Below are 21,911 nucleotides of genomic sequence, written 5' to 3'. Positions count from 1 at the left end.
CTCCTCCGCCCGCCCGCTGCGGCGCCGCTCGAGCCGTTCTCGCGCCGGGCCGCGCGCCGCCGCTCCGCCATGTGGCTGCTGGCCGCCTCCGTGCTGCTCGGCGCCCTGCGCGCAGGTGAGTTCCCGCCGCACCCGCCCTCCTGCCTTCTCTCCCCTTCCCTCGCCGTCCGGACTCCTCCGGCTGCGGCCGCAGCCATCGCCCCGAGGCGCGTCCCGTGCGGTCCCGGCCCCCGGGGTGCGAGGGAAGGGTTGAGCTACCCCCCGAGCCGCGGGACGAGTGGGGGCCGGTCCCGAGGGCAGCGGGGCGGAGCGGCCGCCGCCTGTCCAGCCGCTCCCGCCGCTCGCCGAGGGGACTCGGGGCGCTCCCGCCCGCTGCTGCCGGCTGTTGCTGGTGGCAGCCGGCGCGTGTGGGACTGCGGGCGCGTAGCGGTGGATCGCCATCCTTTGGGAAGGAGCGGGGACACGCACACACACCTCACGCCCTCATCCAGCCCCCGCCGCCGTCGCTCCCCGCATGGTCCCCGGGACCGGCGGTGGGCTGCTCCCCGCAGAAGTTGCGGGGGAGAAGAGAGACGGCGTGCCCAGAGCTTTGCTCCTCACTTCCCTGTGCATTAGGGCAGCTCAGCTCCGTGTGCCTTCCTGAAACAGTCACACTGGTCCTCTGCTGCACAGGGTCTAGAGCGTTTCTACATCTTCAGTGTTAGATTTTTGTGCCATCCAAATGCAGTTGACATCGCACAGTCTTAAATTCTTATTTCTCTGCCTTGAGGAGAGACTCGGTGGGGAGACAGAGCTAACAAAATTTCACCGAGGTGCAGGTGTTGTTCTGTCACTAAGCAGCAGCACACCGAAACTTGTGTGTCTAAACCTCATGTCGAAATTTCAGTCTGGGTTTTGGGGTTAGCTGGACTTAAATGTCAAGGGCCCCAGCGCGGTTTGCATGAGAAGGTGAGAAGGGCCGGCTCCCCTCATTTGCGGTGACCAAACTTAACCAGTTCTGTCAACTGTGTGCAGCAGTTTTGAATTTGCCCTGCATGTGCAGCAGCCTTTCTGTGGCAGCTTTGCAACTGCAAGCTCTTCAGAAGCCCCCACGCTGCCTAGTGTAAGGCTCTAAAGTGGCCACCTTCATGTGGCACCTCTAAAATGATAATCTACGGGAAGGTTCGAGGTTAAGTAATCCACTGCCTGCAGGATTTGGTAACTACTGGGAGAGGGTTCTCTTGGCTTCCTCTTAGCACCAGAATTGTTGGTAAGTTTGTAGTGGAAGTACCATCTGCAAGAAGCTGTCGGGCTCCCTTTAGCGGGAGAGCAGCCACACAGCCTCTTCCATGAAAGCGGCCAGATTGCAGAGGACAGAGCCCGCAAAAATGTAAATGTGCTGGCGCTGAAAAAGAAGAAAAACCCCACCAGTTATTATCATGATTTAGTGTGAAACAGATGAGAAATTAATTTCACAAAGATGCATTGAAGGTTTTAATTGTTTTTTATTAGGGCATAGGTTGAGTTTTGTATGCTTTTGTTGCTTTTATTAGTTAAAAAATGCAACACGGTGAGTAAACCAGAGAATACTTTTTCATTGTGAGGTACCCTCAAGCTTTTGATATTCAGTAGCAATCCAGGAAGCAGTGTTAGACAATTAAAGCTACATTTAAAGCAGGAGTGTTTTTTAAATGTGATCTGAGGCTTTTGATTTGAGGGAAAAAAAAAAAAGAGCTACTGCAAATAGTGACGTAGCTTTTTTTCTTTTTCCCCTTTCCTTTTTATTTTTCTTCCCTTGACCTAATTAAGTTTAATCATTAAATACATATCATCATTCTGGGCTGGCTTTATACATGTGAGTATCAGTAGTTCCTGTGAAGTCCCTGGAGCTGTTCCAGTTTGTAAATCTCAGTGTTTACAGTATGAGGGGAATGTCATATCCTTTCTCTTATTTGGCTTCATCAGATGGATGTAGTAAATCATTTTGAATTATTAATGTCTCTGGGACTTTGGGGAACAATTACTACAAAGAAAACTATTAAATTTTATGATTTCTTACAAACAAGGAAAAATAGAGAAAATAAAATACTCAAAACCTTTGTAGCTTACAGCCAAGCTAGTTTTATTAACCTCTTTTTCTTGTTCCTGATGTAATTTATATACTGCTGTTATGATTTTTGATATTCTTAAGTGTTGCACTGTATTAGGAATGGTGAGAAGTACAACACAGACTCTCTTAGCTGTATTGTCCAAGAGAGCAAAGTTTATTATCCCTGATCTTCATTTATAGACAAGTCTGAGAGATAAAACTCTCATTGGTCATTAAACTTGCACATCACTATAACTGGTCAAGTGGAACACCACCCCTTGACTGTTTCTTATGAGTCAACAACAAGGATCCTAAACAACACCTGCAGGGTTGTTGTCTTTTTCCAAAGACTGTTTAGATTCCTCTTTACGCTTTCCCAGGCTAGAGTGAGAACCTTGTAGGACTTAAGTTCACACAGACATGGTACTCCCTGCTTGCTTCTTGCATTTAGCATCCACACTTAAGAAGTGATGAATGGATGTTCATTTTTGATAAAATCTTGGCATAGCGTTTAGGTCTTGAAACAGTGGTCAGTGAGTACTACGGTTTTAGAATTGTGGTGCAGTGTGGGAGACGGGAAAACCCAACAGTGGTAACATAATCCTGTGAAGTGTTTATTTTTCCTTACCCACATTGAATGTGATTGTTAGAGACCTTGGTCACAGTGATTTGTAACACAGGTTGGTCATTTTTACAAATTCTCCATTTTCAATTCTGTCGTGTATGCAGTCAAATACTAAGTAGTAATCTTCTTTAATATATATGGTATTGTGTGTAAACGTCCTCCTCTGGAAAGGAAAAGAGAGAGAATTTGCAAGAAATGATCTAAACCTATAGGCATTTGGCTCCACCTTCAGAGATAAGAAGGAACAAGTGACAAAGCTTTAATGACTAAGCTGCCCTGCCTGCCTTCTGTCAGAAGTGTAATAGTGAGACTTTATTCCCAGTGTTCTTAATGAACTGTAAAGGAAGTTTGTGTAAGTTTGTGTCGAGCTGATGCCTGGATCTCAGTTTCTAGATACTTGTGTGATCAGCACCAAAAAACCAAACATCAGTGGGAGGACCTGTGGTTAATCCTATATGTGTGTTATCTGTATGCTGTTGTTAATGCTATTCTGCATGCAGAAACCAGGCAGTATTTCCACATGTGAAATAGCAGATGTGTTCAAGTAAATAAATGGCAACTTTTTTATTATTTTTTTAATGTATGGTAAGTTATGGCACCTGTACAGTAAATAAATGTGAGAATGGCTGAGCATGTGTAGAGGAGTAAGTAGAATTACAATGCCTTTTTTTTGTCTTCTGCTGATCCCTTAAAGCATGATTCTCTTTTTGTGGTTTCACAGGAGCGTTTGTTTTGTTTTTCCCAATTCACTTGCAATTATTTCTTCTTTGTTCTCAAGTACTAAGAAATAATTCTGAATGTGTCAATTCTCATTTTTTTTTTGTAGGTTCTGCCCAGTTGATACTTTCTGGTACAAGTATTATAGAAAAAAATGACTGTAATGAAACTGTAGTTTTACCTTGTTACGTGACTAATCTAGAACAGAAAAACGAAAATGTCATGTTCGTTATATGGAAAAAGCAAGGAGAGAAAATTTTTTCTTACCATGGAGGAAACAAGAAGTTTAATATTTATCCCTCGTTTTCATCTGCAAGATTTTTATCCCAGGCGGATTTAATCGAGGGAGTGGCCTCACTGGTGCTCCACAGTGCACAAGCAACTGTTGGAAATTACAGCTGTGAAGTAACAGAATCAAACAGAGAAGGAGAATTAAAAATGGAACTTAAAAACAGCTCAGGTGAGTTGCCTGCTATTGTTTCAGAACCTGCTGGGAGGGAAAGCAAGCAAAATCTTAAGAGAAAATTTATGAATGTGGCAATGTAATCCTTTAAAGTTAAATACAAAAAATGTAGCACCCAGGCCTTCTAACTTGTAAGCTAATATGGCTTGTTTAAGTTAGAGGAGAGTGCTTCCATGGGAAAGATCTGAATGCATTTTTTCATTCTGTAGTAAAGTCTGAGCATGATTTAGGTCATGTGTAGGAAAATCTATGCTTTCCCACATCTTTTTGATTATATAGGTGCTGATATGTTCAGCAGTCTCATGTTACTGTGTGACATATTTCTGATCATCTTCATAATACTGAAATGTATACATCCATCACAGTGGCTACAGAGATCTTTTCTTGGAAGAGTTGCTTCTTGCAACCTTTAATTCTGCTGGGAAACTACAGGTGGAACTAATAGAAATTCTGTTCTAAGACCTCTAAAACTCAATCTCAAAGTAGGCACTTTTCTAGTGAGGTTGAAAATGCCACTGCTGGATGGCAACTTGTTGTGGTTTTCTAGCATTAAATATCATCTTCAAAAAGTGGTGTTAAAATGAGTAAGATTCATTACATTAATTTCTCATCTAAAGAACTATTTTACTTTAACTTGTCAGTCCCAGCCCACATTCTCCAGCACCTCAGCTGTTGGGTAATGGGTTATGTTGTACATGTGTTATCTGTCCAATGCCATGCAGATGTGACAGTTTCACTGGATATGGGTGTGCCCTGTTCATCTGTTCTGCATGGGAGACTTGCCTCTGGAGAGCTGCTTGGAAGCACTGAATGTGTTGCATATGTGTAGCACACGGAGTCTCACCCATGCACTCTAGAATTTTGTTTGGTTTTGCTACTAGTTTTTGCATTTCACAATAATATATTTGTGAAGCTCAAACAGATGTGGCTTGTGTCCTGCTGCAGACATTTGTCTAATTCTCAGTTGGGTCTAGTTGTTGAGTTAACCATATACCCTGCAAAACAAACGTGATCTTGAAATTGAGAGGGGCACAGCCACTGAAAGTGATGATGCTAGAAAATCATTCATTTCTTAAAATGATGCAAAAACAGGGGAAGAGGTATACACAGTTTCAGTTTCCTTCATTCTCTTGCAGCTTACTCAGCCTTTTTTGGCTGTTTATGCAATTCAGTGTTACACTCCAGAAGCAGAAGCAAACCGTGAGAATGTAGAGAATCAAGTCCCATTTGCAAGTTTTATTTTCTCTGTGTTTATAATTACGAGACTGGTATAAAGACAACAGAGCAGGAAACTGATACAATTTTTCTAATTTCATTTTCTAGTTGTCAGTTGCGGCGATGAAACACCAGAGGAAAAATGTGGTTGGTGAAAAAATTCAGTTTTGAGGTTGCATTAGATTTGAGAGTGTATGCTAGAAAATGTAAGACTTAGGTTTGAGGGTGTAGCTGAATGAAACACAGTTGCTTGCTCTCTCAGTTCTTCTGCACAACTTTTTGTTGCTTGCTCCTCCTCAGTGTTCTAGAGAAACTCTTGAGACAGTAAGCTAATAGAAGAAAGTGTAGTGAGTGAGTTTTGAAAAGGGTTAATGGATAATGGAAATCCTGTACCGGGCTTCACTCGGTCATTTCTGAGTGATGAATTCATGCTGTCACTACTAGCATGTTCCAATTGATGATTTTACAAAGATAGTCATTCAAGAGCCAGCCATCCTCCATCTCTCTTTAGAGAATTCCTGGATTCACTTAGGCAGTGAGTAGCAGTGTGAGCAAGATTTCTGTGCAAGTGCCCTCATCTTTGTGCACAGACACTCTTTCCTGATCAGGAGAGTGACTGTCAAATTTCCCTGTTTTCTTGTCTTTTTCCTCTCTTCGTCATCTCTTTTCTTGCTGCTTTTTCTCTTCTTTCCCTGTTCTTCTCCTTTCTTCTTTTCTTCCTTGTCTTCTTCCTCTGTTTCCTTTCCCTTTTACCTCTTCACTCTTCCTTCCTCCCAGTCTGGAAGTCTCTCTCCTTGGCTTGGAACTGCCTGCCTTATATTGGCTCTCAAAACGCTACTTTATGCCAGGAGTTTAGTTGATTACTATGAATCATCAGAGTAAGGGAAGTGTATTTCCAGGAAAATGCATTCAGCAGTTCCTCTTTCTTGCATGTTGCATGTGTCTGCAGTATTGCAAGCACTTCTGTACAGGAAGTTCTTTCAGACTCCAGCACCAGACCACACATGGTTCTGTGTTGCACGCTGAAGCCCCAGCAGGTACCAGGCTTCTTGGCTGCTTTATTTTTGTGATACCAGATAGTGTCAGCTGGAAATGCTACAGAGGAAGTGAAGTGGTTTGCAATCTCTGCTTGCAGTTACTTTCTTTAATTATTCTCAGTTGCATCGAACAGCATTGCTGGGATTTGGCTTATCTAGGGAGTGGCCACTGTGCACTGACTGTTCAATATTTGCTTTTTCAGTATTGTGAATGAAACAAAAAGTCTTGCTTTAAACAATTCAATAAATTAATCTTGTTTTGGTGAGTTAGAAGTTAGCAGCTGTTTCTCCATTTTCTTGCCTTCAGCTTAGTGTTTGCCTTGTATTTCTGTTGTATGCACTGTGTCTTCTGTGACCTCTTGTGGGAGGAGGGGAGGGAAGGGAAGGAGGGAAATTTGTGGACTTAAAAGCAGCTGCCCTCAGGGTATTTAATTGGCATTGAAAATTGTGAGGTATTTCTACTTAATTACATGTTTCTGGAGCAATAGGTACAACTTTTATGTATGGACAAAAATGCAACAAATATGCATCTTAATAAAGATTAGAAGTTTCTTTGGAAGCAAACGTACAGGCAGAGGAATGGTGGCAAGTATAATGTAAGAAATGGAGACTTTGGGCTCCACTGAGTGAGCCTAATTGAATGTATGAGCAAAGGTGCAAAAATTAACTGCATTTTCTAGTTCAGCAGAGATATTTTTGGAATTTTAAGCTGGAAGGTGGCTTACAGGGTTTTAAAACATGACTGACTGAACAGCCTAAGGCATCCAAAATGCAGAGGAAAAATGCCTAAATGGATGATGTTGGGAAGACCTAAAATTAACAAGGCAGTGTTTCCCTCTCACTTAGGCTAGCTCCTGTATTCCTTACCACACATCCAGATTTCTTTGGGAGTTACCACAATTGAAAGTAGAATAGAATGGCTGAGGAGGCATCAAATTTGACTTCCCGTATCTTCTCTGCTTAGCCTAAATACTGTTTTTCTGATTTACAGAGATGTTTGTAGTTCTACAAGTTCAGTAGCTTGTAGTGTCAAAAATTAGCACTAGCATATTCTCTGCTTTAGTAGAAATTAAGACTTCCAGCTTGGAAAATAGTGGGATAACTGGAAGTACTGAAGAAGTAAATTATCACTCAGAAGATCAGGGAGAAAAATATATAGGTAGAGGACATTGGTTTCTTAGCCTATTATAATTCTTAATGCTAAATTACATATAGTATTGGGCAATCTAGGGCACAGCCTAAGAGGAATGATAAATATAAACCAAATAGCCTAAGTTCTTTTTCTCTTCTTACTATTTTTCTTTGTTCTCTAGGATCATGGTTCCTTCTAGTGGAAAGGGCTGTCATCATATCATTGATGTGCTTACTTGTTATATTTTGTGCAGCTCAGTTAAGTGTTATTGGTAAGTATTTACTTTTTAATTCTTTGCAGTTACTGATTTGTCCTGAAATCAGTTTGATGCATAAAGGTACCCACGTAAAATGCAAGGTGGTGCTCACATCTAAAGGATATGTGGGAATTGATCCAGATAATACACAGAGGTGTGGTGTGTGTGAAACTCTTCTTCACTGTTGATTCACCATGACATTACTGAATAATTCAAAGATATGTTACTATATGGCTATAAAATCAATATGAGAGAAGGATGGTGTGCTCTCTTCTTAATGTAAAAATTTTCATTAGTGTTTTAGGACTGGCTTAGTTATAATTTAACAGTGACATTGGTGATTTTGTTAATTGTTTTTAGAGGCAATAGATTAATTCACCAGTGTCAGACATCTTTAGATGTTCTTTATACACTGTTGTCCAACATCTGTGCAGTGCAGAGTGTACTTTATGTCCTGGTCTTTCAATTTGTTACCTCAGTCTTTGAAGTTTTTCAGCCTCTTTCAATTTGTGGACTTCTAAAAAATAAATTAAAAAAGGGAAACATTTCAGCTAAGAGTCAAGTCGATAAGAAATGGAAAGTAATTGCACTCAGAGTGATTTGTAATAATCACATACATATTCAGCCATCTATATATAACTTCCTTTATTGCTTTTTCATGAACCTCTGGAAGTGCTACGTGACTCTTCAAAGGTCTGTCCATGGCCCAAGGTTGAAAAATAATACATACTTTTAAAAATCATTTTATCTCTGTATTGTTACATTCCTGGTTTTCATAGTTTATAATAATGGTATGGGAACCTCTGATCTCTTCAGGATTTGTCATTGCCCTGCATTCATAGCAGAACTTCAACATTTTTAGGAAAGTAATAATTTTATGGAGAAACACCGTCATTTTATGAGTAATTGTAGAATGCTTGGATGTTTTTGCACCTGTGGCATTCATTGAAAGGTCTTGGCTTCTGTGGGGAAATGAGGTGCTCTATTTCTAACTGAATAAATATGGGTGGACTTACTGTTTGTTGGGATTTTTTTGTGTTGGTACATTTTTTTTCATTTAATTTGTACTCTTTTAGATAACCTGGGAATCCATCAGTGATACTTTATGCCTTTAAATAGGTTGTAAAATTTGGCATGATTTTTCTTTGTAATATTTGGGAATGTATGTTTTCTTGGTTTTGTGAGTTGGGGTGTTGTGTTGGTTTATTTGAGGTGGGGTTTTTGGGACTTTTGTTTACAGGATTGGCTTTAAGGATTTAAGTTCCTTTAGGGACAGAGGTGATGTGCTGCGTCTGAGCTCATACAGTGTCATGAGGAAGAGAACGAAACCTGGAATTTCTCAATCTCTCTCTGACACTCACCTGAGAAACAAATTCACTGTAACATTTAAATGTCAGCAGTGCATCTACCTGAATTAACCTGTACCATGTCCCAAAATTATTCTGATAACACATCAGCTAAATTGTATGGAAGGAGAAAGTAAGACTTTGACTAGAACACTGATGCCAGGTGTCATTTTTCTGAGCAAGCCATGTTAACCATATTAAACAATGAAAACAAATTAAATCTTGGGAGTGCGTATAGTTTTAATTTTTAGGAGTTTGAGTTTCTTTATTTAGGAACAGTCTAAATCATAAATCTGTATTTTAGTGAGAGAATCTGTATTCCTGATTGTTTTCCTCTGTCTCTTTAAGGATTAAAATATGAAATTGAATCTCAGAGGAAAGTGTGCGTTATTGTAGCACTTGTCATCTTTGCAGTTGTAGCTGGTGTAGGCGCTGCCCTTTTTATCCAAGGTAAGTGATTAAAATTGCTCTCTTAATTTAAGGGAATAAGAGTGGAAAATAATCTGTTCTGTAATATGGAAGTTAGTACCACCTATTAATTGATATCTATTAATTTTTAAATAAGAATATGCAGACTACAGCAGAAACATTGGAGTTGTCAGGTCTTCAAGTGATTATAGGAAGATAGAGAGTCCAAATTTATGTATATTTTCTGTCCTACTGCCTTGGCTGAATATTATGGACTAGAGAGTGATTTCTGGTCCTTCACTGGGATTTCTTTCTGAGCCCAAGAAATTTGGTGATACCAATGATTTATGTTTGTTGCTTTGTGCTTTAATCCCGTTGCCAATTTTGGTTTTACTGATTCCCACATAAATGTTTGCAGATGGTTATACTGTACAGAATCAGGCTGGTCTTGGCCTGACTGTAATCCCTACTGTGATTTTGATACCGCTTCAGTACGTCATGTTTGGAATTGGTGAGTATTTCTTTAAGGTATGGAAGAAAAAAAAACTGAGCCCCTCCCATAATCTACAAAATGTTCTCATTTTTATAAACAGATGCCACAGTAGCATCCTGGGTTCATCACATTTGTAGTATCTTGAAACAAAATGTTTAGTCTGTGTTGGGCTGAGTTGCTTCACAGAAGAAGTAGGGGTTACCTGCTTGAACAGTGAGATTTAGGATAGCACATCTGAGTGATTTCTGCTCTTCCTGCCTGGGTTTAGGGACTGGGTTGAATAACTAGCTCTGAGATTGTGGGTTCTATATTTTAGTACTTCTGGTTTGTTCATAATGTTGTTTATATACATATAATTTTATGTATATGTGTATACATAGGAGAGCCTTGACTTGCAGTGACTTTTGGGTTTGTTAGCACACTGACTGGCTGAGCTTAGAATTTAGGAGAATCTGATTTCTAGCTTTATGCAATTATTTGCCTTCTGTGACTCTGTAGTTAAATTTTATAATTTTGTTTCTTTTATTCCCAGTTTTTGACAGTCTAATGCAGGCAACGTTGGCTCTGATAGGTTTGAAACTTCTTGGTTTTATAATTGCTGTGGTTGGTTTTGCACTGTGTGTCCCAGGTAAGCAGTTAGGTGTTCTGTGAAAGTGTGCTCTTGTCTACACCTGATGTTTGTTTATTTCTAACACTAAAACTTTGTAAAAATGCCTTCACTACATGGGATGTTAGCTAGTAACTTCTGTAAATATAGTTTAGGACTGCTGTGCTAATGCTTTTTTATCTGGTGAAAGAGGAATAGCCTAAAGGAAGTGTTACATACATCAGTTTCATGACTGTGTTCTGTGCAGCTGCTTTAAAAAAAAAAGCTAATTGTTTTAATTTTGCATAATAGTGTTGATTTTGGGAGGCTATTATTGTTATTCTTATTGTGGCCTAGGGTATTTAGAAATAACTTTCTCATGTTCAGTGATTAAATCAGAAATTCCTTGCTAATCTCTGCTTGTATGCAACTGAGCCCATGGGTATTTCAAAGAATACTGTTAAAACACATTAAGAAGGTAAATGCAGAAACAGTAAACTTGGAAGTGTTCTTGGGCTGTTGTAAGTGGGGTTGTGGCTGACACTTTGTTTCATCTCTGAAAAACTGTTTCTGTGGTAAAGGAACACCAGCTATATCCCTGTCCCTGTCCTCCCTTTGTCCCTCCCTGCCTTTCCCTGTGCACCCCTCAGCACAAAAAAGGGTCAGTTTAGGACTAGTTGTCCTTGGCGGTAGATTTAGTAGGAGAATACATATTCATGTTCCTTGTAGGCACTTTATGCTCCTGTTTTATTGTTTTGTACAGATACTCTCCATTTTAGCCATTGATTTGGTTCGGGATTTATGAACTATTTCTCCTTGAAGTGGTTTTTTAAAGATTTGTCCAATCTGGGTGAAATGCTAACCCTTCCAGTGGAGTTGTGATTTGAATCTTATGCTTATTGTTTAGTATTTACAGAAGTATTTGGAAGTTATAATAGTAAAATAAGCTGATGAGAGATTTCTGGTAAAGCATTACAAGGATTTTTTTGGAGGATGTTTTTATAATGCCTGTAAATGAAAAGTGTCCCTAGTTTTTTCAGGGTGTCCTTCTCCCAGGTCATACATACATGGTAGTGTTACCTGTATCTCTGGGAGTTCAGCTCAGTGACCCTGAACTGTCAGAAGAAACCAAAGCTCATCCTGTGTTGAGCTGACAGATTAATTGTAATAACAATAACAGTATTGTATTGTCATCTAATACAATTACAGTCCAGAGCAGTTGGGATTGAGGATGTAAATTTAAACTTAAAATACTGTTAATGAAAGAACATTATCAATTGCAGTGAATGACCATGGAGTACCTAAACTAGTAGAATAGTTTAGATAAGCAGGCTAAATCAGTAAATGCCTCTATCACTAAAGAACGTATACAAAAAAGGAAAGATGCAGAAGTAGTTCTGGAATAGCTTTGAAAGTGAAATTAATCATGCCTGTCATTATCAGGTTTATTTATTTTACTAAGCAGTTATATCTGAAAATAGGAGTTAGTTCTTTTTTTGGGTCAGTTGATACAGTTATTTCATTGTGTCTTTCCCAGCCTGTCCTCCATTACATGGGTCTGTTCTGATTGCTGGCTTAGCTATTATGGCTATTGGAAGTTTGCTTAGTCTGGCTTACGTGTTTATTATGGGTAAGTAGCACCTAATATTCTGCATTCTTTTCCTTTAAGGTAGACATATTTTATGTGAGCACAAGGTGTGATTGCACAGTTACATAATTTTAAAAATTACTGAAAAGTTGTCTATATGTGTTGGCTTTGTTTCATAGAGCGTGTGGGGAATCTTGAGTTAAGAAACCCACAGTTCATCATCATAAACTGTTTTGAGATCAACATAGCCAGGTTTCTAAAGTAAGAATATTTCAGTTGTAGGAGGGATGTTGCTGTTCAAGTTCTGCATTTACACAGTTGGCCAGCTGAATCTTAGAATGAAGAGAGCAAAAGGGTGTCAAGGATTCTGTTGAGTGGGTTGTGGGATGGTGGTGACAAAAGCTTATCAAAACATGGATTTAAAGAACTAAAAAATCTGCCTACTGATTTGCACTGGTTAGAGGTAGGTTAAAAGAAGAGCAATTTGAATGCACACCTTTTGTTTTAGTGAACCTTGTCTTTCCTCCTGCTTAATTTTAAAATCCAGAAGAAAAGAATAGCAAGGCATTGTTTCAGAAACTGATCTGTTCATCAGATCTCAGAAAGATGAAAGATTTAAAGATATGCTAAATGAGCAAAACCTAGCAATGCTGTGTGATTGGAATGCTGGCACACCACAGCATAACATTGTGTGGACTGTACCAGCTTGGGTCAGAATGACATTTGTTTCAAGCTGTGCACAAAGGCTCTTCAAACACCTGTTTTCCACCTTCTGTGGACACAGAATGGTGCAATTGAGGATATGTTGCTTCCAGACTCAAGCTGCTGAAATGTTTACAGTGAGTGCAGTCACGAGTCTGCATTGAGCCATACAGGTTTAATGTGTGCACATCGTGTGTGGGCATGGCCAGAAATAATAGACCCTGAAACAGGGAGAATTTCCAGTAGAGAAGAAACTAAGGCAGAATACCTAATATTTGAGATCCAAGATAAATTTGTTGACTTCGATTTATACAAGTATATATTTGTATAGTATTGACTTCAATGCTTTGTGCTCATGGTCTGCATAAATATTGCATTTCTGGTTTGACTGTGCTAGCTGAAGAAGCCAAATGTCACTTTGGGGTAGATTCTAGCATGCCAAAATAAGCACAATGAATAGTGAGTAGCCTAATTCACCTTTAGAGCTGAGTGCATGAATGAGGCAATTTGCACACTGTACTTGATAAGATTATTTAGTGCCTAAACAGAAGAGTGCTTAGAGGCTCTAAGACTTTCCAGATCATAGAATTAAGTGCCTTTGGATAGGGGAAGCTTCAATTACGTGTGTTACAAGTCTGTTGAAAGTTGTATCACCAGACAATACCTTTTCCAAGGTAACAAGTGACAAGATGACATGAAATGGCCTCAAGTTGTGCCACGAGAGGTTTAGATTGGATATTAAGAAAAATTTCTTCTCTGAAAGGGTGGGCAAGCATTGAAATAGGCTGCCCAGGACATGGTGAAATCAAGATCACTGGAAGTGATGTTTAGGTGGGCCCCTGGGGACATGATTTAGTGGTCAAGGTGATGCTGCTTGGGTTGGGCTTGCTAGGTTGCTTGAGCTTGATATTCTGGGAGGTCTTCTCCAACCTTGACATTTCTATATTTCTGTGTTTTTATTTGGTTTGTCGTGACACTTATTCATCTGCTTGGTCACTTTTTTGTAATTATTTTAGGTTCCAGAATGAAAGATCATCCTCGTCCGGGGGTAAGCTTAAAATTAATAAATTTGGGGTGACTAGATGGCTCAGGGGATTGTAGTGAGATACTGAACCTTTCTTCAGTAGTTCGAATTCAGACCAGGTTGGTAGCAAGCAACAGTTCTGGCTGTGTTAACAGATGTCTAATGTTGAGTGAGTTGGTGGTCTCCATTGTCCCTATTGAGTGTGTCTGTAGTACTGTGACTGCCACCCCGACATAGTCCTGCCCAAACAGGGCTTCCATTGCTGTCACTGAAAGCTGGTGGGAGTTTGCCCTTCTTTTACAATGCACTCTTCCACCTGAGTATTTAAAGGCCATCTTGCTCACTTGATTAAAAAGTTTTATCATTAGGTGAGTGCAAAACATCCAGGTGGCCTGTAAAAAAAGACTTAAAAGGTTTTCTCCTATGATCTTGTACACCAGAACCCTTTGGTATTCACTTCAGTTCCTGGCTCTGCAGATGGCACAGCCTTGACCTTTTCTCTGATTTTCCTATAATGCCCCCTAATTTGATGAGACCTTCTGAAAAGAAAGTGCCTGTCTTTAGGTAACACAGAACAAATTGAAAAATACCTTGGTTTTTTTTTTTTAAAGAAGGTTTTTCAGGTGGTAGTTTTGAATTGTAGAACAATAATTTCCAAAACAGTCATTTTCACAGACTTACACAGTGCTTTTGAGTGATCCATGAATGTGAACTGCCTCATTTCTGGTATTTTCTAGAAGCAAAGAAAGAGGCACAGCTGCAGAATACCAGTAAAAACTCCCTTGTAGCAGGGGGATCTGGCAAATACTAACTCATCCCACCTCTTGGATGCCAGCCATCATTGGAGACACATTTTCAGGTCTCCAGTCTAGAGCCTGAGACCCAGCTGTTGAAGGAAGATGGTTTCTAACAGTGACAGCTGACTGCAGTTAGGACAAGAGATTTTTAGGTTTTTTTAATTTCCTTTGCTTTTGCTCATCCATTTTCATTGTAAGGAAGAGTATTTCAGAGGATTAGTCTTTCTTTATGGAAGGAATATAAGTGCACAGAGTTTAAAAAAAATAGAAGGAAAAGAGGTTAAGAGATAATTATGTTATAAAAATGAGCTGAGAAGGGAATTGAAGATATGCTGCATTCAAAATGAAATCTTGCCTTTATCTAACATCCTTATGCTTACTTGTAGAATGGAAGTAAACAGGGCAAGAGGAGAGTGGGTTTTTCCCCACCTTAACTTTTACAAACTTCTGTTTGTAAATAAACTTTGAACTAGAAACCAGCATGCACAATAGCATCCTTTGATGAGAACTCTGTTCTCTTTATGAGCTGTTCTCCTCACAGAACACATCTCCACAGAAGATGTGGTCTTCCATGGCAGTGAGGAATTAAGAAATAAATAGCCACAGCAACACAGGAATGAACATAATGTTACTCTCTGAATTTGGGACAGGAATGAAATCAAAAGAAGTTTTTTAAACTTAGAGGTTGTTGGAAACCTCAGCAAATAAAAATGTGTTCTTTGCAGCTGCAGATAGTTGAGAGCCAGATAGAGAGGAATTCAAGTGATACAATTTGTGTCCATGAACTTACAGCTGCTAGGGAAAGACCTGGTGGAAATTGGAGTGTGTTAATATGCTGCTTGTTTCCATCAAGGGCTGTTCAGCCTCTATTGCTATGCTTTGAGGCAATAAATAGATGTGAAGTAATTTTAAGAATACATTTTTATTCTGTGTCATCTAAGGACTATGGAAAACTTAGTATTGATGAAGGGCATTGTTTTGACACTGGGGCACACTTAAAAAGTGATTCTTGAGATTTTCCTGAGTCAGAGGGCAAAAGAAAAATTTTGAAATCTGCCATCTTAACCAAGTACAGATTTTTTTTTTTAGCGTTTCTGTAGGTTGCATGTGTTGTTTCTGATAATTGTCTACCAGACTAAATGCACAACTGTCATGTATTTCTTTTTGAGGAGATTCCACTTGATTTGCTTGGCTACTAATTTTCTTTTCTTTTTTAGTCCTGCTGCTTTGTTACTAACCATTGATCAAATGACAGAAATAATCAGTTAGGTTTTAGAGCTTAAAAGTAGTATCTGCATGGCTTCCGCTGCCACCTAGGGGTATTTCATCTGGGTAAACATCACAGTAAGGGAAAACAACCTTGGAGAATGCAGCAATTGACTGTTAATTTTTTTTTTTTTGTTCAGAGCTTTAGTCATTAATTTGATTAACGTTAAGCTTTCTTCGTTTTTGTAGAATCACTACTTACTGTATATGTCAATTAGAGTAATTTAACTGTGGCCAGCCAGAAGTAAACATGAAGGCTTTTTATACATATATATATTTTTAAATGTTTTGCAGAAAGCTGTAGAAGAACCACTAAATGGTAGGTGATATTCAAGGTTTATCTTCTCATAAAGGGATTAATTATGGATAAAGATGGTTCTAATTCCCAATACCACAGCACTAAGATGGCAGATCAGTGTGGCAACTTATGTGGCTCTCTGAGTCAGTAAGAGTTTGATTTCTCTATGAAATGTTGCCTGCAGCTCCAGACTCCCTGTTTTATGCCACTGTGCTTCCTAGCCAGAGGCACTGTTGGACTGTTTTAGGACAAATCTAGTATCTCACAATATTATGTCCACCCTCTTTGCTTTGCCAAATGTCCAGCTTTTAAGGGAAGAAGAGGGACTGGTATTGAAAATAGATGTTAATTCTTCATAAAGATTTATTTAGGTGAAATACTTAATGATCACTGCAAAATCTATCCTTGCTATGCTATTCTTTTCATATTTCATTGGGTTGGGAAATGCTGATAGCACTTAAGGTGAGGGAAATTCACAGTGAAAATAGGATGACTTTCTTTTCTTTTTTTGGGTTTGGTTTTTTTTTTTTTTTTGCTATTATATTCACTAATTGGCATGCTAAGTAGTAGCAAATTCTAACCTGAATTTTAGAATTAACCTGAATTTTAGAATTAACCCAAATATTGACTGTGAAACATTAATTTCTGTTTCATTCATTACTAACCCTTTTTTTTTGACTTTTAAAGATGCAAAAGGAGTGATGTTAGAATGATGGTAAGTCTAACAGGTATTTGTTTTAATGGCTAAGCATTTGAGGGTTTTGGTGTTTAGAGTTACCCAGTGCTAATTCAGTGAAACTTGGAGGACCGGTTTGAGGGCAGGTGCTGTTCTTATTCAAATTATATATAATTGAAAAGAAAGAATACATCAAACATAGGGGAAGAATGTGTATTCCTAAACAGTGAAGAGGATGAGTCAGTGAGAGAACTGTGCAATAGTATGTTTCTGATCAAATGTGGAAAGTCAAATAGCTTTATGTTTCCTTTATGCTCATGTAGTATTTGGAATGTTTCCTTGGTGGTGGGTTGTGTACTGGGAGGGGGGGTTGTTTGTTTATTGTTGTTGATATAATTAAGCTTTCTCTCTTGGATTTAATTGGTGATCCCCAATGGAAATTCACAGGAAGGTGGTTTAAAATTAACTTCCTCTCCCCTTCTTTAGATGTTATTTGAATTCTCTGGGTTTTGTTAGATTGTATTCCAATGAGATTTCACTCAATTTATTATTTTTCAGATTGCTCTCATTGAAGAGCTTAAATTTTAGGCTAGATGATAAGGTTTGAAAATGAAAACAGTATTATCGAGTCTTTTCTATTCAGCAGCTGTACTTTTCTTGGAAATAGGATAAAAAAGCACTTATTGGTCCTATTGGTACTTATGTTTCTCCCTGAATACTGAGCAAGCTTGTCATGAGGTATCACTAGAGCCTTAGTTTAGTACTCCTGCATTCAATTACAACATTTTGCTACTTGAGATATGGATGCTATCTTGAGATACTAAGAGGTATGGATTGACAGTGAGGAAATAAATGAGGTACTAGTTAGGTCTAATTGGAAAAAGGTGTATGAGTTGAGTTTTAAAAGCAGGCTTCCTTACAAATAGCATGTGCTGTTCCGTTTGTGTTACTTATGACTACTACATTTGGTTCATCCAAATATCCCATATAATTATTTCCCAAACCAACAGGAATACAAGCACTTCTACAGTACAAAGGACAAGTGCATTGTTGTCTCATAAACACATTGATAAATGTGGACCAGTTAGTTATATCAATGTAGAATTGATAAACGTGTACCAGTTATCAATTCTCCATTGATGAATGTGTACCAGTTAGTGAGCTCCAGTAATCTGAGCTGGATGGAGTGGAAGGCAGGGCCTGCTCCAGAATTGGCTACTGCTTGTTCTTGACAGAGTTGAAACCAGGAAACAAGTAGATATTTGCCAGTTTATTGCATTCAGAGCAGACCAGAATGGTCATCCAGCAGAGCAGGATGGGCTCTCTGCAGTTACCTCATCCTACTGAAGAACAAGGCAGAGTTTTGCTTGGAGATCCAATTTTAAATAAGTTGCCTGTTTTTTCCTTGGGTCTCATTTAGGTTATGAAAACCTGCCTTCTAGTGCTGAGGTGGAGCTTCCAGAAGCACAGAAATTGTCAATTACCCGTTTAATTTTAGGGTAGAGGCTAGAAGTCTGTCTGCTTTTTCTGCTCTGAAAGATGGCTCCTAACCAGTGACAGAAGGTTCTACAGATGGAAGGCAAATGCTCTGACTCACACGCTGGAGGCAGTAACCTTTTGAGCTCTACCTGCTTCTATGTTAACCTTCTCTGGAAAATTCACACACAGACTGAAGCAGGGATGAATCAGATGCTGAAGCTGACTAGCTTACAAAATAGCATGTGAAAGTAAACTATCATTAGAATATATGGGCAGGGTGGGTCAGACAGCTGAACCTGTGAGCCACTTCAGCTTATTCAAATTCACAAGTGAAAGCTCCAAGATAGTGTCCCCCTTTGTTTTGTGGAGAGGCTGAAACATCACTTGCTGTTAGTAACACCTTCTTCCACTATTTGAATGCTAAATATGCTTTCAATTTTGAAATGAAAAAAATAGTCTGTAATCTGCCAAGTAAGCTGTGATTTGTGTCAGCAGCACAAAACATTGCTATTCTTCCCAAACAATATCTCTTTTTCTTTCTTTTTAAATTCCCAGAACTGCAGAGCTATGTGATGCGTATATAAAAAGTACACCATTGTTGATACACCGTGGCCTTGAAGATGCACTACTCAACGAGAAGAAATTCAGGAATCTAGTTGTTTTGCATGTGTGGCAAAAGTGCTTTTGATATAAATGACATAATTTTATAGTCACAGCAGCTGTAGCAAGGAACATGTGTGTTTGCCCACATGTGATCTTTATTTTCTTTTGTTATGGTGTATATGGGATGGTTGAGGGTGAGAATATAAAAAGCACTATTTGCCCAGTACAGAGTCTCCCAGCAGTAATCCTTAGTGGTACTATTTTCAAAAACTATCATTAATCACTGCTTTGATAATGGGCCTGCTGAGCCCAGAGATTGCAATACCATTTAGACTATTGCTTTCTTTATTTGTGTGCATGGACAAAGTATGGTTTTTGTGTATGATACAAGCAGGAAGTACAGATTGTACAAATACATCTTTTCTGACATTCAGCAAATTTTTATAAAAAAAAAAAATAAAAAGTTACACACAAAGTTGCATAAGTACAAAGTTTACTCCCAGCTCTCCTGAAATTATTAACAGAGTTCTAATTCCATGAAACATTAGTATTCCTCTCTGTGGACAGTAGTCATGTGTGCTCTGGTGGCTGATCTTTTTGTCCAGTGAGAGGGCTCTCGGTGCCTTCTCTGTATCCTTTGATGCGAAACTGCTCAGCTCTTGGAGCCTAATTCAGCACTGGAATTACAGAGCACAGGAGCTGGTAATCTTAATGCTGAATGTGGTTCTTGTGTGTGTTCATGTTGTGCAGTGTGTGGAATTGGAAGCAATTTCAGGCTTTCTTAACTCAGTGAATTTGTGAAAGTCGTGGGTGCTTCATAAAAATAGGAGTTGTCCTATTTAGTGTATTTTTGACAGAGTTTAAAACCTTGTTTTCTTGAATTATGATTTCTGGCCCAGGTTTGTGTTGCTGCCATTACATCACAAATACATAAAATAAAAAGTAGGAGGAGCTGATGAGGAGTGAGGAAGCTCAGTTTCTGTATATATCTATTAAAAAACAGTTTACTAGGACTTGCACATTCCATGAGATTCTGCTATGTTTTACAGCTGTTTTGAGAGTTGTTCCAATATAGTTGGCTGCTCTTGGACTTTGTGTATGCTTTGTAGAAATCTTGACACTGTTTCCCGTTTGTACTAAGGTACTGTATTTCAAAGGCACACATGGTTTTCTCCTTCTAACGATTTAAAACTTGGTTTGGAAAGCTGTTGCCAAAAAGTCTTGTAATAAAATCTATGTTTTTAAAGATCCTGAGTAATTTGGCACTTCTCAGAGTTGAATGTTGCAAATCAAGGTTCATGTCCATGTTGTTGGGTGCATGTTGCAGGGATTTGGGTCTCTGCACGTTGAGCTCCGAGTCACATTAAGAATTCAACAAAGCAAAATTGAGGTGTCTGATTTTACAGTAGGTGCTGTATAATTGTCCCTCTTGCCAAGGCTGCAGGATTGAACCATTTAAAGCAAGCCATGGTGCAGCCCTCACTGGGATCACTGGGACACAGGGAAGAGGATCACCCATGCAGTTAAATTATGGGAGAAGCAGGTACGGCTCACACTTACTGTCCTACGTTGCCAGTGGGAGTATTCATGTGAAGTTTGAGCTCTTACATATGAATCTTTTGGTGCAGGTTTTTCCATAATCTCAGTGATATCTAATTAAAGATGGGAGGTAGTTCTCCATTACAATTTGGTACAATTTTTTTTCTAATTTAGTACTGTGCAGTGCTCCCTGTTTATAACTAGTGATTCCCTCTGGCAAGTTGAAAATCTTAGCAGCAGATGAATAAAAAACCAAATCAACTGCAATTCTGTTGAGGTATTCTGCCTTACAAAAACAGTTATGTGTAATAGCTTTATGTTAATTTCTGTAAAGCAAACTGCAGCAGCACCCCGCTGTGTCACCGTGGGATCAGGCCGAGCTGTGCCTAGGAATTGTCAAAACATGAGGAGCTCAGTGGCTGTCTATGGACTGCAGAATCATGGCCCCAGAAATGGGAGAAACCCACCATCCTCTTGTGTTAAGGGCTGGATTTCTTGTAGGTGGGAATTGAAAGGTGAGAGTTTAAAAAGTCATTGGTACACCCAGCCAGCCCTTTCCCACCAGTAATTTAAACCAAAGTTGTTCATAACTGTATGCTTTCATTTGTGTGTGTACATATGTGTGTATATATAAATATATAGACATTTTAAATATCTATAGATCTATAGTCTTTACCCAAGAAACTGTTTTTATTTATGAAACATGAAATGATTTTGTAAATACTGTGCTAATATACTTAAAAAATAAAGTCATTTTAAGTTGTTTTTGCGGGAGATTTTCTTGTTCCTAGCACACTGAACTTCTGTAGCTGCTTCTATAAATTCATAGTCACAGCTGCTCTTCTCCCTATCTCTATGTATTACTTACTGGATCTGTAGGAATGTTCTCAGTGTTACATAGGCTGCTGCAGATGATTTTGGGTGGGTTTCTCCTTAGAAAGGTCATCCAGATGGTGAAGCAAATCTGTAGGCTGCCTTGTAATGACTTCAGTTGTGCTCTCCAACATCAGCCATCAAATGTGGTCACCCAAGCGTGCTGTGGGAGGAAATGAGGAGTAACAAGCTGCTGCTGCCACTGTAACTTCAGAAACAGCAGAGCAGCACCTCTGTCCAGTCTGTCTGCAGCCCTGGAATGATATTTCTGTGAGAAGAGGACCCCTGGTGCTACTGCTAAAGCACTGCTGGATAAGTTCTGGATTTCCTGAAGTTGTTTTTAATGTTCATTTGACTGTGGAGAGAGGAGCTGCAAGTCCTGCCTGGTAGGCTTTCCACTCACACATCCTCTTCAGTGGAGCCGAGCTGATGGGAACAGTGGAAATTATTGGCAATTCCCTCGTTTGTTCAAGGTGACTTTAACTGTGGCTGTCGAACTTCAGTGTCTCTTCAGAAGTGTTGTGTGACTTCCCTAGACACATGCTTTCCTCTCTAAAGGAGCCATGAACCACAAGTTGAGCTATTTAAACAGAATTTTAACAGTTTTAAGAGTTTTCTGTGCAGGGACCCAAGTGCAGGGTAAACTGCAAGCTCAGGAAAACTGCATGCTTGAACTTTGGGGTGAGAGAAATGGTGCTAATCTAAATGCGTGTGACTGGA

The 21,911-nt window shown here is 39.3% G+C and overlaps 1 protein-coding gene across 7 annotated transcripts; it reads left to right on the top strand.

Moving 5' to 3' along the window:
- Positions 1-4: 4 nt before the first annotated feature.
- CD47 (CD47 molecule) lies at positions 5-21,083 on the top strand. Of its 7 annotated transcripts, XR_004499432.1 has the most exons (13): positions 5-115; positions 3,520-3,870; positions 5,197-5,235; positions 7,439-7,528; positions 9,208-9,309; positions 9,686-9,778; positions 10,293-10,388; positions 11,884-11,976; positions 13,653-13,684; positions 16,018-16,042; positions 16,709-16,736; positions 18,732-20,322; positions 20,653-21,083. XR_004499432.1 is itself a non-coding variant. In XM_015637113.3 (12 exons), the coding sequence occupies exons 1-11, from the start codon at positions 70-72 to the stop codon at positions 16,732-16,734; spliced, it is 993 nt and encodes a 330-aa protein (XP_015492599.1). In that variant the 5' UTR covers positions 5-69; the 3' UTR covers positions 16,735-16,736; positions 18,732-21,083. The 7 variants fall into 7 exon arrangements, 5 of the variants coding, with proteins under 5 accessions (XP_015492599.1, XP_015492621.1, XP_015492618.1 ...); XR_001523269.3 differs by having other exon boundaries at positions 15,913-16,042; positions 18,732-21,083; XM_015637113.3 differs by having other exon boundaries at positions 18,732-21,083.
- Positions 21,084-21,911: the final 828 nt, after the last annotated feature.

This window comes from Parus major, chromosome 1 (genome assembly GCF_001522545.3).
Source record: "Parus major isolate Abel chromosome 1, Parus_major1.1, whole genome shotgun sequence".
Classification (NCBI taxonomy): domain Eukaryota; kingdom Metazoa; phylum Chordata; class Aves; order Passeriformes; family Paridae; genus Parus; species Parus major.
The sequence above is the reverse complement of the archived record's forward strand: the minus strand, read 5'-3'. Positions and strand labels throughout refer to the sequence as shown.